A 17,358-nucleotide genomic window follows, 5' to 3' on the forward strand; every position below is an offset into this window, starting at 1 on the left:
AGCTTCTGGCCTCGTGAGTGACCTACTTCCCCAGCCCCAAGCTTAGAATCCTGCTTCTCAGTGTAAGCCTGGTTGCTCCAAAACACAATTACAGCTAACTTTCACCATGCTTAGTCTGACATACAGCTTTGTCTATTGCCAGTGAATATAAAGTTAGACAAAAGCAAAAAACAATGAGTTTTTCCCTTCCCTAGGCTACTGGGGGGGTGGGGAGCACAGGGAAGTGTGTGACAAACCATAGTCTCTAGAGCAGCGGTCCCCAACCTTTTTGGCACCAGGGACAAGTTTCATGGAAGACAATTTTCCACGGACCGGGGAGGGCATGGGACGGCTCAGGCGGGAATGCGAGCGATGGGGGGCGGCAGATGAAGCTTCGCTCGCTTGTCTGCGCTCACCTCCTGCTGTGCGGCGCGGTTCCTAACTGGCCTCAGACGGGTACCAGTCCGTGGCCTGGGGGTTGGGGACCCCTGCTCTAGATGATTTTGACTTCTAAGTATTACAAGATCTCCAGGTTATATACTTTTATCCCTTAACTCATATTCTCACAAAAATCTGAAGGTGTCAGAGAAGCTAGGACCCTTGTGCCTTGGTGGTGGGAATACAAAATGGTGCAGCCACTGTGGAAGATGGTGCAGTGGCTCCTCAAAAAATTAAACATAGAATTATCAGATGATCCAGCAATTCCACTCTAAGTATACACCTCAAAGAAGTGAAAGCAGGGACTCAAACACATACTTGCACACCCATGTTCATAGCAACATTATTCACAATAGTCAAAAGGTGGCGGCTCCCTGGGTGTCCACCAACAGATGAATGGTCTATCCATACAATGGGATATTATTCAGCCTTTAAAAAGAAATTGTGACACATGCTACAACATAAATGAACCTTGAAGACGTTATTATACCAAGCGAAAAAGTCAGTCACAAAAGGACACATATTGTATGATTCTACTTCTAGGAGGTTCCTAGAATAGTCAAATTTCATGGAGACAGAAGGCAGAACGGTGGCTGCAGGGACTGGGGGAGGACAGATGGCGAGCTAGTGCTCAATGGGCACAGAGCTCCAGTTTGAAAAAAATGAAGACGTTCTAGAGACAGATGGTGGTGGTGGCTGAACGATAACGTGAATGTACTTCATGCTACAGAACTGTACACTCAAAAATGATTAACATGGTAAATTTTATGTTCTGTAGGTTATACCACAAATTTTTTTTAATCCCTGTTAAAAAAAAAAAATCAGGTGTCAGTACTAGACCCACAGTAAACAAACAAAAGTGTTTACTGAATTAACGACGACTGACCTTGAATCACGAGTTAGCCACATGCCCCAAACCTCAGATGAAAGCTCCATCACTGCTCAAAATGTATTGTGCTCTCTTCCCCAGGGTGCACAGAATTTGGGAAACAACTCCCAGACAAAATAAAATCAATGAGGACTGTTGGTCTCCACCTACCTGATTCAAGCAGCATTTTTGCAAACATGGGATTCAAAGGAAACTCTGCTATTCTCATGCCAAGCGGCTCAGTCAGGTGACAGTCTTTGTCCAGCCCTGCCGAAAGAACAGCAACAAAAAGCAGAAGGCATGTACCATGGTGCTGGAAGATGCACAGTTGTTGGGAGAATAAAAGATGATGTATGCTAAACAGAGGTATCCAACCTCAACCTGACCCAGAGTGCTGTTACAATACAAGAAGAAAAGATTTCCTCAGGGCTCTTGAATGCTCAGTTTTGAAAAACTGATACTTCTGATGGCCTCTATGCAAGGACTTAATTATAAGGAAATGGCCTCGCAGCCTCCTCGTGCCCCCACCCTCCCCTGGTCCCACTCCTCCCCAGAGACTGCTCTTTCCAAGGGACCGACAACCAGACAGTGCCAAACACAAAGGGCACTTTCCTTAGGGTCCCCAGCAGCCTTTGACTCTGCTGACCACAGCTCCTTGGAAACACTCTTCCCTAGCTTCCATGAGTCCCCACTCCCCTGCTTCTCTGCCACCTCTCCTGCTGTTCTCTCTGCATCACCTCTGGACCTTTTTCCATGGCCAATTTCTGAGAGGCCACAGACGTCCCAGGCCTCTCAGAAATTTGTGAGCAATTACAAAGCTGATGACTATGAGTCTAAACACACGCCCGGCTCTCTCTTTGGTGCCAACACCAGAGCTGTTTATCCAATCGCCTCCTGGGCTGAACTGGGCTGACTCCTTCAATTCCTCACATTCCTCCTTGCCCCTTTACCAACAGCCAATTTTCAGGTAGTGGATTTCCAAGATAGCGACTCTCGTTTTACTATGGTTTAGACTATTCCCAAGATGGAGGATTAGAACACCTGCTGCAGACCTCAGGGCAAGACAGAAAAGGTCATTTCTCTTCTGTTCCCATATAATCATCTCTTTGAAGGTGATAATTCAGCTTCTAAATAAATTTAAGTTGGGTGTTCCCCTCTACCTTTTCCAGCTTAGTTAGAGCAGTGAAGACATTTAAAATATTTTAAATTTCATTCTGTTTGGAGGAAAATCAGTCCAAATGAAAAACTTCTAAATAGTGGATATTCTCTCATACACATTTCAGATTATCCCAAGAGACTTTGCTTTCAAGTTCCTATCACATGCTTGAGAACAGAGGATGGAAACCTTTTCTGGCATACGCTCACTCAGGGCTGATGTGATATAGACCCTAAAGGCCTTTCAAATCATTGAAGATTTTTTTAATCAATTATTGGCTATTCCTTCACAGGAAGGTATCATAAGTATAATGAAGATGGACCCCTACCTCACCCTATAGAAAAAAAAAATTAACTCAAAATGGATCACAGACCTACTAAATGTAAGAACTGAAACTATAAAAACTCTTCAAAGAAAACCTAGGAGAGATCTTCATGCCCAAGGATTAGGAAATGATTTCTTAGGTAAGATACCAAAAGCACAAGCAATGAAAGAAAACATACGTAAACTGAACCACATAAAAACTTAAAACTTTTGTATTACCAACAATACCATCAAGAAAGTGAAAAGCCAACCCACAGAATGGGAGGAATATTTACAATCACAGATCTGATAAGAAACGTGTATCCAGTATATATAAAGAACTCCTCCAACTTGATAATAAAAAGACAACACCCCAAGTAAAAATGAACAAAGGATTTGAATAGACATTTCTCCAAAAAAGATATACAAATAGCCAATAAGCATACAAAAAAGTGTTCAGCATCATCAGTCATTAGGGAAATACAAACCAAAATGACGAGACACCACTTCATACCCACCAGGATGGCTACAGTACATAAAACAGATAATAACAAGCATTGGCAGCCCGTCATTATGTGGAGAAACTGGAACCCTCACACACTGCTGGTAGAAGGTCCACCAAAAACTTGTATGCGGACACTTACAGCAGCATTATTTATATTAGTCAAAAAGGGGAAACACTCCAAATGTTCATCAACTGATAAATGGATAAGAATAATAAGTGGTATATCGATACAATGGAATATTATTCAGCAATAAAAAGAAATGAAGTATCAATATTGCTACAATATAGATAAATCTTGAAAACATCATGCTGAATGAAAAAAGCCAATCACAAAAGACTACATACTATGTGATTCCATTTATATGAAATGTCCAGAATAGGCAAATCTATAGAGATAGGAAGTATATTAGCGGTTGCCTAGGCTGGGATGGGGAAGAGGGAATGGGGAGGGGGGGCTATTGGGTTCAGGGTTTCTTTTTTGGGTGATGAAAATGTTCTAAATGTTCTAAACTTGTAGTGATGGTTGCACAACCCTGTAAATATACTAAAAAGCACTGAACTGTACATTTTAAATGGGTAAATTATACAGCATATGAATTATACCTCAATAAAGACATTGAGAACCAAAAAAAAAAAGAGAGAGAAAGAAAGAATCTCAAAGAACAAAACCTCCACTGAAATTTAATACTGAACTGGATATTATATTCACCTGAGGCAACATTCACAGAAAAGACACAAACTTCCTGAAGAGGTAAATTCAGGCCAGTTTTCTCGATCTTAAGGTAAATACCACATTTTCAAACAAGAGAACAGAAGTTCCTCCATAACATGGTGTTTCCTTGCCCAAACAATACCACAGCCTGGTATCTACCCAGTTCTCCACAGGGAACTCCAGGAGTGGAAGGTAGGGGAGTGAGGGAGAGAACACAGAGCCAGATTTCAGAATGGGGTCGAGGGACAGAGGAAAAGGCCCAGAGACGTAACATGTGAAATACTGGTAGAGAATCTTCCAGATGTCTCTCGGAAGTGTAGCTGTGGCGATGGTTATCAATAGCCTCTGACGTACTGACAGGCTTTATAAATTCATTGTCACAACTGGACTTCATTAATCACGGTCCCACCTTCTTATTTGGATGAGCTTACGTGTCACTAAGAGGATCTCACATACAGGGAGAATCAATCCCAGCCTTGAAGATACTAAGAGCCCTAGAGTGAATACAACCTAACTAATATCACATATTAATAAACAGATAAGAAAACACAGAATAAGAGACAGGCATACCTCCCAGAGCATAGAGTAACTCCAACGCCTGAACCATCGACTGTGCTGGAGGGGGCTGTAAAAAAACATGAAAACCCTCCTAAGTTAACTTCACCAGGGAACAGCCATAATAATGTGACTTTCCTGCTCAGTCCACTCTTCTCTCTAACATGCCCCAGACTTCCCAACCTCCACGCTTCTACTCTTGAAATGTCCCTCCTCTCCCTCTCAGCACCCTTGGTACTATTTGGTCTTTAATCTCAGCTTGACTAAACATTTCCTTCGAAGCTTTCCCTCAGGCTCCCCTCCATCAGAAGCGATGGGTTCCTACCTTGAACTACCTCTTTGCTTTCCCTAAACTCTCATCAAACATTTCTAATTTTTACTTCGTGTCTCAGCCTTCTAAGAAGCCCCATGATACTGCAGTATTGGTGGATGATTCATCTTTGCATCACCCACAGCCCTGCCCCAGGCCCTGCCTATAGGGGGTAACTGACACCAGTTAAATCTGAATTCCTGAAAAGAGAATGCTAGACAATTTGAAGCTAAGCAAAGCTGATATTGTGACCTTCGGTCTGAGTCTCTGGATCCTTACTATGTTCTTTCCTTCCACGCGCCTTTACTGAGCGTCTACTAAGTACCAAGCATCATTACTATCGTCCTCTAAATTATTTCATCTATAAGCCACATAATAAAATTATGCAAACTGCATAGTTATTTTTCTCAAATGCATTCACAACAAATGTATTTTAAGTATCACGCTGTTTTAGTTCAATTTTACAGATGAGGAAAGTGAATAACAAAAAGTAAAAGACATTTGAACAAGATCCTAGAGGCAGTTGGTGGCAAAGCCAGAGACTGAATTCATTCATTCTTTCCACTCTACCCCACCCACTGACTGCCAAGGAACAAACTGTGCTTCTCAAAGTTGGGCTGACTGCACGCGCACACAGATGAGGGTAGGAACTAGACCTGATTCACTGTACACTGGGGATTCAACAAATCACTGTTGACTAAATCATGTAATTGATTCACTAGCCTTTCCTCAGTGCCCACCACATCCTATTTTACAAAGAGGCAACGTACACACAGCACCTAAATGGAGGAGCTTAACCCCTCTGGGATCTTTTATTACACTGAGATTACATGAATAATGGATAGCTCAAGCACTGAATGTGGTTCTGAATAATTACAGAACAAAACGGACAGGCTCTCTTCGACTCCTTTCAATCTTTGGCCCTGTTTCCAGTCGATCACCAAGCCCGATGAATTCTGCTCTTTGAATTCATCATCAATCAAAACGACCCACACCTTTACCCGCCCCCTTCTCCAATCACATCCAGAGTATTCTCACCTCAACACACATTTACTAGTATTTCTCTATGGCCTCATCTGATTCGGGATCATATGCAAACGCTGTTTTAATGTAGTTGGAAGGACTGTGTGTATACAATTTTAGCTTGTTTTTCTTACTGCCTGCTTTTCTGTTCCCTCTGTTTCTTGTACCCATGGACACTTCACAGCGAATACCCTGGGACAACTGCATACTATTCTGACAAGGTCATACACTGTGAAATAAGCAACTTTCTTACTACTGGGCAATTGAGTTCTTTTAGTTCGTTGCTACTGTAATCATCACTGCTAAATATACAAAATTATATGTATCCTGTGATTTCAACTGTGAAAAAACACAATTTCAGGAGGAAATAACCAGAAGGCAATAAATGAAGATGAATTTATATGTATTTTCCTCATTTTTCAGTTGTCTGAAAGTTTATGAATTTCGTTATTATATTTTTAATTTAATATAAAATGATACTATAAACATTATCCTACATGTAAGTTCTTTGTTTCTTTTGAATTATTTTTTTCAGGAGAAAATTCCCTGAGAAGAAATACCAGGCATTTCTACAGCTCATAAAATAATGTCAGAAAGTCCTCCATGAGGACTGAAACAGAATATAAAACCACTTTCCCCAAACTGTGTCAGCTTTGGATTTTATCATTTTTCTTTATGTTTGATCATTCAGTTAATGTACAGTGGTACAGCTATTTCAATTTGCATTTATCTCTCCTAGAGAAGCCAAACATGTTCTAACGTTAGTTACTATTTGTGCTGTTCCCTTTCCTTTAGCTTTTTCTTCAGTGGGTATTCGATGTATTCACAAGGACGTTTGAAAACTCTATAGTTTTTGATCTGTCCTTTTTGCCCTCATGTTTTCCTTTAATCTGAGATGTGGAGCTTTTCATAAGCTTTTGATTTGCATATACTGTTCACTTTTCTGTATAATGTCTTGTACTATATACCAACAAAGTGTATATTTTCTCCATACTTATGAGAAATAAGTATGTTTTCTTTGGGAGAGCAGATGATATTGTTACATTCTCTTTCATTTGCCTAGTTTATCATGACATGCTACATTAGGGACTTTAGCATCCAGGAATCTAGCCTTGTTACACATCACATACCAACAGAGTTGGGATATAATAAGGAGTTAAAAATGCAAGCTTTCAAATCATAAAAATTCAAGAAGAAAACACGAGTGAATATTTATTAACTGACCTAGATATGGGGAAATGATTCATAAGCACAAGAATAACAGAAGAAATCACAGAGGTAAAGATAGAAAGATATTACTAGCTTTGCTTAGAATGGCTGCACGTAAACAAACAAACAAACAATACAATACAATACAATCAGAAGAACTGTTTGCAAGAAATACTATAGACAAAGGTTAATGTGTTTAATAGTTAACGGACTCTTAATCACTAATAAACACTAATTCTAACAGATAAATGGCTTATCTGTTAGGTAAGATTACGTAGATTTCTTCTTATATATCAGAAGAAATATAAAGTGGCCAATAATTTTTTTTAATCCTATGAGAAATCAAAAAAGATAGATACAGATGATATTTTTCCTCCTTCCCCCCACCAAATCAAATTAGCAAAACTCTAAAAGAAAATAACATGGCATGATAGGGGTATAGTGAGTCGGGCATCCATGCACTGCTGGAGTTTATACCTGTAAAGGAATTTGGCCTTGTGTCAAGGATCTAAGAAATGACCATGGCCCTTTGACCCAATAATCCCACTCCTGGAAACACCTTGGGAAATCATCAGAAATGCAATCAGCCATAGGGACTTTCCCTGCAGCTCTACCAGAGCCTTCTTGGCTCCCCCAATCATGACACTTGGACACCCAGGCCTATACACACACTCCTGCCCTGGATAACTCCACCTCTCCCGACCTGCTGAGATCCCACTTGGGTTTCAGGTCTCGCCTCAGACATGACTAACTGGGCTGCGGGCCTTTCCTTTGTCTCTCAGAGCACCGGGCACAGGCACTGTCATTACCCTCTTACTTGTCTCTCTCCCCCAACAGACAAGAACAGAATTGTGTCAGCCTTGTCTGGCTGTACTCCCCTGAACCCTGCACACAACACACGAGCTAAGTGAAAAAACCCAGAGAGGCAGCATGCTCTGTATCAATGTCCTGACACTCCCCTGGGAGCACTCTGGCCTCCCAGACAGACAGAAGGCAGGACTTACCGACATGAAGTGGAACCTGAGGACGTTGTCGATCCCCAGCGCTTTCAGCTGCAGGATGACAGGGGCCAGATTGCTCCGCTGCATCTCAGGAACGGTGGATTGAGGCAGCTGGTCAAAGGCTTCCTCTGAGGATAAGAAATCAGAACAGTTTGGGATCAAATGTCACAATCAAATGCAATCATTATGCCAAAGGAACAGTTCTCCTTCTCTAACTTTAATGAGAGGCTCTAGGAGTCTAGGCTCAGGTGCATATGATATTGTGATATAAAGCTGTTTCCTATTTAGGAAAGATCCTTCTATTTTTTAAATACCTTAGATAAATATATTTGAACAATATATCTCTTTTTTTTTTTTTTTTTTTTTTTTTTGCGATACGTGGGCCTCTCACTGTTGTGGCCTCTCCCGTTGCGGAGCACAGGCTCCGGACGCGCAGGCTCAGCGGCCATGGCTCACGGGCCCAGCCGCTCCGCGGCATGTGGGATCTTCCCAGACCGGGGCACGAACCCGCTTCCCCTGCATCGGCAGGCAGACTCTCAACCACTGCGCCACCAGGGAAGCCCCCTGAACAATATATCTTTATAAAAGTTTCTTCTTTTACTTTAGAATGCTTTTTAAAATGTGCTTCTTGGACTTCCCTGGTGGCGCAGTGGTTAAGAATCCGCCTGCCTATGCAGGGGACACGGGTTCGAGCCCTGGTCTGGAAAGATCCCACATGCCGCGGAGCAACTAAGCCCATGCACCACAACTACTGAGCCAGCGCTCTAGAGCCCACGAGCCACAACTACTGAACCCGCATGCCACAACTACAGAAGCTGGCATGCCTAGAGCCCGTGCTCCGCAACAAGATAAGCCACCTCAATGAGAAGCCTGCGCACTGCAACGAAAAGTAGCCCCCACCCGCCACAACTAGAGAAAGCCCGCACGTAGCAACGAAGACCAAATGCAGCCCAAAATTAATTAATTAATAAAAATAAAATGTGCTTCTTGTTAGCAAAACATTAAATCAAAGCAATACGTATTTGCTGAATCACTATGGGTGGCCAATTCCCATTCCCTCTGCTTGGGATGGAGTAAGTCAAGCAGGCCAGAACTACACATAAAAGCAAAGAACAATTTCAAGATAAGTCACCAAATGTAACTAGAACATAACCAAAGTATCTCCAAAATATAAAAAAAAATGACCAAACCTTATAAAGAGCAAAATTTGTCCAAAGCTAACTTTCTAAATTGAGCCAGGCACACACGTCACTCCCAGAATCTGATGCTGCCCCAACAGATTAATGAATGTTTACATGCACCATCAGGAACAAAAGGTATCCTCAAACACCTTTTGAGGAAAAAGCACCGCCAGGTTCAGAGGTGCCGAGATGGGAGGGGCAGGAGAGGGGAGAGGGAGGAAAGAGACTCCGGGAAGCCTTTTTCTAAAAGCTAGATAAAAAGGGTGGGGAAAAAACAGGTAGGAAGAGATTAAATCCTTTTTGTGTATATTCAGAAAGCTTAAGGATCATATAGAGGAGGATTATATACAAAATCCTCCCACATCAGTCAACACTTTAACTGTGCACACCCTCTTTCACACAAAGGTGGCTCAACTTCCATTCAGATCATAAATCTTTAGTTAACTAGAGAAAAATCAGAACAAAACAAAAGGTGTCATGAAGAAATAGCACTAACACTGAAGGACTTCAGAAAGCTTTAATTTGAGAAAACAGACAATAAATACTCTGTGAACTGACTGATACAAATTGCCAAATGCTTGGGTCTCCTTGGAAGGTTCTGGGTAACAGGCAACAGCAGGAAGTTCCAAATGGGATATTCCCTTCAAGTGTCAAGAGTGTTGGGGGATAGCCTTTTGGTAGGATAACTGCATTTTCCAAGCACACTGCTGACCAAGGCAGAAACAAAGTTATCAGATCAGAGGACGATCCTGCTGAGAAGATGCTCACAGGAAGTAGGTGCTTCCTAAGAGTTCAGTGACACTCAATTACACTCTACTGAGAACTCAAGTACACAAGGCATTGGGCCAAGAGCTGCAGGAGCTGTAGGCCAATGACTCTTGAGAAGTTTCAGTGATTCAAAGGGGCCTACGACCAAGATGAGGAACAGGCTAGGTCCCAGTGAGGGGTCCTCCCAAAGAGGAATGGAGGCAGAGGGAAGAAGGAAGGACAGCTGGTGGGAGAAGGCATTTGAGGGCACTGACATGAGAGAGGGGATTTCAAGGATAAGGAGGATCTTTGGGCAGAGGAAACAGCCCATGGAAAGGTATCAAAGGTTTGAGAGGTGGATGTGGGAAAACAGAAGGTATGTCCAAGAAGAGTGCAGCTCAGCAGGGATGCAGTGTAGGGTGGGTGCTGGTGGACAACAGGAGAAGACAAGCTAGAAATAGTCCCGTAAGGCCCTGGGAAACTGTTAAGGGTCTGAGCAGGTAACACCCTGCTCAGAGCTGCATTTTCTGGAAGCAGGCTAGCAGAGAAAGCCTAGAGGCTGGATCTAATGTAGCCCATTACGTGGCCTCTCCTCAACCTCACCTCCACTAAAACTGCTCATGCTAAGGACTCCAGTGACCTTTTAACCAAATCCACTTGCCAATCTTTAGTCCACAGTCTACTGTTTGATTTCTTTGGAGCATAAGATGATGCTGGCCATTTCCTCTTTAAAAGTAACTTGAGTTCCTCAAGTTAAACAAAGAATTACCATATGACCCTGCAATTCCACTCCTAGGTGTATACCCAAAGGAATTAAAAACTAGTACTCAAATAAGTACACATACATGCTTGTTCATAGCAGCACTATCCACAATAGACAAAAGGTGGAAACCACCATCAACTAATGAATAAACAAATTGTGGTACATCCATACAATAGAATATTATTCAGCCACAGAAGGGAATGAAGTACTAATACAATGTAAATGAACCCGGGAAACATTACGCTGAATGAAAGAAACCAGACGCAAAACATCATATTATATGATTTAATTTATATGAAATATCCAAAACAGATACAGTCTTCCCTTGGTATCCACAGGAGACTGGTTCCAGGACACCACTCTCCCCCACTGCAGATACCAAAATCTGAGGATGCTCAAGTCCCTTATATAAAATGGTGCGGTATTTGCATATAACCTACACACAACCTCCTGAATACTTTAAATCATCTCTAGGTTACTTATAGTACCTAATACAATGTAAACGCTACGTAAACAGTTGCTGGTGTGCGGGCAAATTCAAGTTTTGCTTTCTGGAACTTTCCGGGATTTTCTTCCCAAGTATTTTCAATCTGTAGTTGGTTGAATCTACAGATACAGAGGGCCGACTGTCAATCCAGAAAGACAGAACAAAGACTGTTGGTTGGTGGTTGTCAGCGGCTGGGGGCAGGAAGAAATGGAGGAAAAACTGCTTAATGGGTTAGGAGTTTTGCTTTGGAGTGACGAAAATGTTCTGAAACTAGATACAGGTGGTGGCTGCACACTGTGAACCATAATAAATGCCACTGAACTGTTCAAGTTAAAATGGTTAATTTCGTGTTATGTCAATTTCACCTTAATATATTTTTTGTTTGTTTTCTTAAAACTTCCGTCCTCCCCGTATTTCAGTTCGTCTTTTAGCCCTGGTTCTCCTCTTTGCGCTTCCGTCATTCCTTCTTAGCATCTTCAGTAGAAGACCCTCACCTCTCTGGTTTCAGGCTCTGCCTTCCCCCTCCTTCCCATGAATCCTCCTAACCCTCTTCCTCCCCTCCAAGTACTGGTACATTCCACTCCCTCTGCCTGGTGCTCTGAAATCTAATCTCCACTGCTATCCCTTCACCTGGATTAACTACTGGGCTGCCAATAAGATTGGGCTCAATTACCGACTGTGGAGCCCTCTCCAACAGGATAACTGCCTGCTCTCTGCTTCCAAGGCTCATTCCATAGAGGTTACCCTATCACACCATAATATGCTGATCTCTGCTCATGAGCCTGTCTCCACCACCAAGCTGTAAGCCACGTGGCCACAGACCATGTCTCACCTGGCCCTAGATTTCCAAGCCTTGTCTCCATGCACGGCCCAGAGCAGGTGCTCTGTAAACGTTTGCTAAAAGAATAAATGATGTCAAGGACTGAACAAGGGTGACAGTAACAGGAAAGCAAAGAAGAGATAAGTGGTAAAACCCCACGGATCTGATACATGACTGCAGATGGACACTGGACAGAGGAGGGAATTAAATATGATTTGAAAATTAAGCCTGGATAATTGAGAGAAACCCTGATACCATCGCTCACAAAGGAGAAGTACAAAGAAGGAAAGAGCAGCTCTGGGGACATCATTTTCTGTAGGTAAGGCTGTCATCTGGCTGGAGAGAAAGCTCCTTAAGAGCTGGGACAGTCTTTATTGTCATTTCATTTTGCTCCCTCAGAGCCTAGCATGGTGCATGGCACAGAGCAGGAGTTGACCAACTAATTGCTTTCTATCAATGAGCCTCAGGAGAGATCCTGCCAGTTTAGCTCTGCAAAGATGCTCTGAACCAGAGGTAAAGATGGAACCCAGCAGCGGGTGGTGGTGGTGGTGGTGGGATGAACTGGGAGATTAGGACTGACGTGTATACAATGATGTGTATAAAATAGATGACTAATAAGAAAATAAATAAATAAACATTAAAAAAGAAAGATGGAACCCAATGCAAGGACCCACAGGATTCAAGGATCCCAGAACAAGAAAATGGCACACAAAGCTAAGGGAAAGGTAAGAAAGACAGGACCTGAGCCGCAGGGCCCAAGCTACACGTCACATGGCTACAGAGAGGCTGAGGCACGGACATTAGGTTAGAAAGGAGATGTCAAATAACTGGTGATTCGTGGTCCAGCTTTGGCCAGCAGGGAGCAGTAGCAAAGAAGTGCCACATTTGGAGTGAGGAAGGCGGTGGAGGCCAGATTACCGAGGGCCTTGTGAGGGAAGTCTGGATCTTATGCTAAGTTTTGCCTATTACGGTAGGTATCTGTAATATTCTCTGATGCCCAGGCTGAGTGTTAGAAAGTCAAAACCCTTTAAAAAAAAAAAAAAAGCCAAACTCACCTGTATAAAGGCGGTAACATTTTCCTGAGCGGCTGCGGCCACCACGTCCTGCTCGCTGGCTGGCTGATGCCTGGGACACTGGGACCACCACCAAGCACTCAATAGCTGTCCTGGGGTTGTAGGCTCGGAGTTTCACAAAGCCACAGTCAATCACATACACAATCCCGCTGATTGTGATGGAGGTTTCTGCTACATTGGTGGCCACTATCACCTAGGCTCCCCACAGGAAGGAGGGTAAGGGTAAAAGTTATTTGGTTCTTTTCACTCAGAATAAACTAATCAAAATCCTAAAAGATTTGAAGATATTTCTGACAGTGCAGAACCTGTGAGAGGCAGTTTGGTATCCTGGATAGAGCATGATGAGTTTTAGGGTCAGAGTGCCCTGGGTTTGAATTCTCCCTAAGTGTGGGACCTTGAACAACTTACTTAACCTCCTGAGCATGTTTCCTTGTCTCCATAATAATATTTACCCTCTCCCGGGGTTCTTAAGGGGATTAAATGTGAAATATACATGAAGTGATTACAGCCTGGTACCTGGAGTACTTGGCCCAGTGTAACATTCAACAAATGTTAGTTTTTACCTTTTGTACAACTTAAGTAAATCACCACCTTGTACATCTCTAGTCATTTGCTCACTCACATTCTAACTGCTCTCTGAGGGTCTGCACATTGCCAGGCACTCTTCAAGCTGCCAAGAATGTATGACGGACAAGAGTTTACATTCCAGTATGAGTGTTTGGGTAGAGAAATAATGAACATAAACAAGAGAGTGACTGGGAAGAAAATGCAACAGGGTAATACTCTAATATTATGTAGCATTCAATGTATACATCATATATTATAATATTATAATAATGGAGTATCCTACTTCAGGTTAGATGGCCAGGGAAAGCCTCTCTAAAAGATGATTTGGGGCTGAGACCTGAGTAATAAGCAGCAGCCAGTCCTACAGGGATCCAGGCAGAGGAAGCAGAAACAGCCTATGCAGCAGAGACCAGAGTAAAAAAATACAAGACGAGCTTAGGAGGGAGGCGCGGAGCAGATCATGCACAGTCTCTGCACTACGTGAGGGGTTTGCATTTTATTCTAAGGGCACTGGGCGCTGCCCCTGAAAGGTGTGAAGCAGCAGGAGACATGTACAGATAGCACTTAGAACTTTTTTCAGGCACTTTTACATTGATCATTTTATAAAAAATCTTCCTACCATTTTTACGTACTAGAGTCAGGATTTTATGCTATAAAACTATCTATCTAAAAGTTACTGTTCTTCATGCTTTACAGCTGAGAAAACTGGGCCTCAGGGTTGAGTAACTCATCCCAGGGCACACGGTAACCCAGGCCTCCGGACTAGTTGGCTGCAGGTCACGTTTGACTGGACAGACTTGAGCTGCTCCGTCCCAATGGCCAGGAGGCAGGGTGCCCTCTTGCAAGTGGCCTGAAGTTGGGAGGGGATTCTCAGACCTGTCATCCCTCACCTACTGTGTTCTCTGCCACTTGCTGATAAACAGCTACTCTAAGCTGACTTCGGGCCAGTTCTGTACCTTCCTCATCTGACGGAAGGGAAAACAGAGCAAGGCCCAGGGAGGCGATGAACAGGAAGCAGACTGGCTGCCTACTGGTTCCTTTAAATGGATGCTTCTCACCACACCCTTCCCCACCCCAATTTCAAGGCCAAGGATGTTTAAGCCACACCTTGAATTAACTGACTCAAACTTGGCTCTATAGGCAAACTGATGCTTCAAACAAATGGTTTAGAAACCATTCTGTAGAATCTAATCTAGTCTTCTTGACTGATCACGATCCAAGACAGTCCTTTAAACCAAGGTAGTATCACATGACGGGGAAAGATTAGGCAGGAAGAAAAGAAGCCAAGAGAAGTCACCTACTCTGATAATTACTAAACCTTCTGTGCGTCAGGTTTAGAAATCTTTGCAACACATTATTTATTGTGCGCTTTTAGATCTGCTGCACAGAAACATGGACTTTAAGTTCTTAAAGAGACCTTCCTATTTAGCAAATTCTACTTCAATTTAAAATAAATCTTTCCATATACCCAGACAAAACTGTAATTCAAAAAGATACATGCGCCCCTATGTTCACAGCAGCACTGTTCACAACAGCCAAAACATGGAAACAACCTAAATGTCCATCGACAGATGAATGAATAAAGAAGATGTGGTACATATATACAATGGAATACTACTCAGCCATAAAAAAGAGTGAAATAATGCCATCTGCAGTAACATGGATGCAACTTGAGATTATCATACTAAGTGAAGTCGGTCAGAAAGAGAAAGACAAATACCGTATGATATCACTTACATGTGGAATCTAAAATATGGCACAAATGAACCTATCTACAAAACAGAAACAGACTCATAGACATAGAGAACAGACTTGTCATTGCCAAGGGGGTGGTGGGAGGGAAAGGGATGGACTGGGAGTTTGGGGTTGGTAGATACAAACTATTACATTTAGAAGGGATAAACAACAAGGTCCTAATGCATAGCACAGGGAACTATATCCAGTCTCCTGGGATAAACCATAATGGAAAAGAATGTAAAAAAGAATGTATGTATGTGTGTGGCTGAGTCACTTCGCTGTACAGCAGAGACTGGCACAACATTGTAAATCAACTGTACTTCAATTAAAAAAATTTTTTTAATAAAATAAATCTTTCTAGTGGATAGCAAAGGAGCACCAACGTGATTATAGTCCTTGGTCCTCGGGTTAGTCTCACCTTTCTGACAGTGCGTGACACCCTTTCAAACACTTTCATTTGCTCAAAGGAAGGCAGTCCCGCATACATGGGGAGAACCCGGAGGTGTCTCTTCATCCCAGTCCGACCCAGTGCTCGAGCCTGCTCAATCAGCATAGACACAACAGTTTCTACCTCTTCCTAAAATCATCGAACCAGGAACCAAAGAAAATGAGATCAATTTGAAGCATGTCATTTTATCATACTGCAAGAAAATGAAAGTTGGGATGAGGATTTTATTTTTTTCTTTTTGCGGTATGCGGGCCTCTCACTGCTGTGGCCTCTCCCGTTGCGGAGCACAGGCTCCGGATGCGCAGGCCCAGCGGCCATGGCTCACGGGCCCAGCCGCTCCGCGGCATATGGGATCCTCCCAGACCGGGGCACGAACCCGTGTCCCCTGCATCGGCAGGCGGACTCTCAACCACTGCGCCACCCGGGAGGCCCTGGATGAGGATTTTAAATGTGGTCAGATTCACGACTGTCAGAGCCATCGCGTTCCACGCTGGGGTGGTAGTTAATCAAATGCTACCGAACAATGGTGCCGATGGGGGTGAAAATTTGCAACTGTCAGGTTAATCACTGAAATCTATACTATCTGCAGTCAATAGAAGAATTCCTGATATACCAAAACTACGACTTTTACTGAGTTTTTTTTTATGCTCTGTGGCAAACAGCGTGGCATACATATGGACAAGTTGTGGCATACAAAATCACTATAAGCTTTCCCTAGAAAAGATTACTGAACCATGGAAAATGTTTGACAGTGGAAATGATTACAACTAGAAGGTAGTTCTGAACAGAGCCACAACCTTGAGTGAGCATTTGGGCTTGTTCAGTTGTTTTTCCAGTGACGTGCCTACTTGTCCCCTCCAGGATGAGCTGCAAAGGTATCACTGGGACAAGGGGCTGCAGCAACAACAAGGATGCACAAAATGTACCTCATGCAGTATTCAATTCTGGTATCAAAACAGCCCATTGAACTCTCTAATTTACTCTGGAATTAGCTAATAAATTTAAAATACATTTAACCCTCTGCAGACAGAACAGGCAGGAACTAATGACTCTCTGGCAATTGAGTTAATAGATGAATGACATCAAACTAAACAATTTTTTATGCAATCAAGTAACCACAAAATACAATAAAACATGAAATCAGTGACTAAGTAAAGTAACAGGCCTCTGTATAAATTTTGGTGCTGCCTTAACATGTCTGTTCACCACAGAGAAAAAGTCCGATGGAATTACCTGGCCAGTGAGAAATGCTAATATGTCTCCATCTCCCTCTGTCTGGTGAATTTTCATCACAGTTTCTACAGTTGATTTGATATAATCTGGAACAGGACTGAAAAGATGTGTGAGATAAATTCATCACTAGAATATGCTCATTAATTATAGATCAATTACCCTAGCAATCTGGCAGTGAAGCCTCGTGAAAGTTAGTTTGGGCCTGCCCAGCAGGTAATCAATATATGAATAATTATTGATAAA

The 17,358-nt window shown here is 42.7% G+C and overlaps 1 protein-coding gene across 4 annotated transcripts in view; it reads right to left on the reverse strand.

Annotated features, from left to right (window-relative positions):
• DHX35 (DEAH-box helicase 35) overlaps positions 1-17,358 on the reverse strand; it is a 74,676-nt gene that overhangs the window by 19,274 nt on the left and 38,044 nt on the right. For 3 of the 4 annotated variants that reach the window (XM_060078803.1, XM_060078806.1, XM_060078804.1), the window contains exons 10-15: positions 17,116-17,212; positions 15,853-16,011; positions 13,113-13,323; positions 8,063-8,187; positions 4,532-4,586; positions 1,457-1,552 (exon numbers count right to left, since the gene is read on the reverse strand). In XM_060078803.1, the coding sequence (XP_059934786.1) occupies positions 1,457-1,552; positions 4,532-4,586; positions 8,063-8,187; positions 13,113-13,323; positions 15,853-16,011; positions 17,116-17,212 (743 nt within the window). The remainder of the gene's footprint in view (positions 1-1,456; positions 1,553-4,531; positions 4,587-8,062; positions 8,188-13,112; positions 13,324-15,852; positions 16,012-17,115; positions 17,213-17,358) is intronic. The other variant, XM_060078805.1, reaches the window with a different exon arrangement.

Source organism: Mesoplodon densirostris, chromosome 16 (genome assembly GCF_025265405.1).
Source record: "Mesoplodon densirostris isolate mMesDen1 chromosome 16, mMesDen1 primary haplotype, whole genome shotgun sequence".
Taxonomy (NCBI): Eukaryota; Metazoa; Chordata; class Mammalia; order Artiodactyla; family Ziphiidae; genus Mesoplodon; species Mesoplodon densirostris.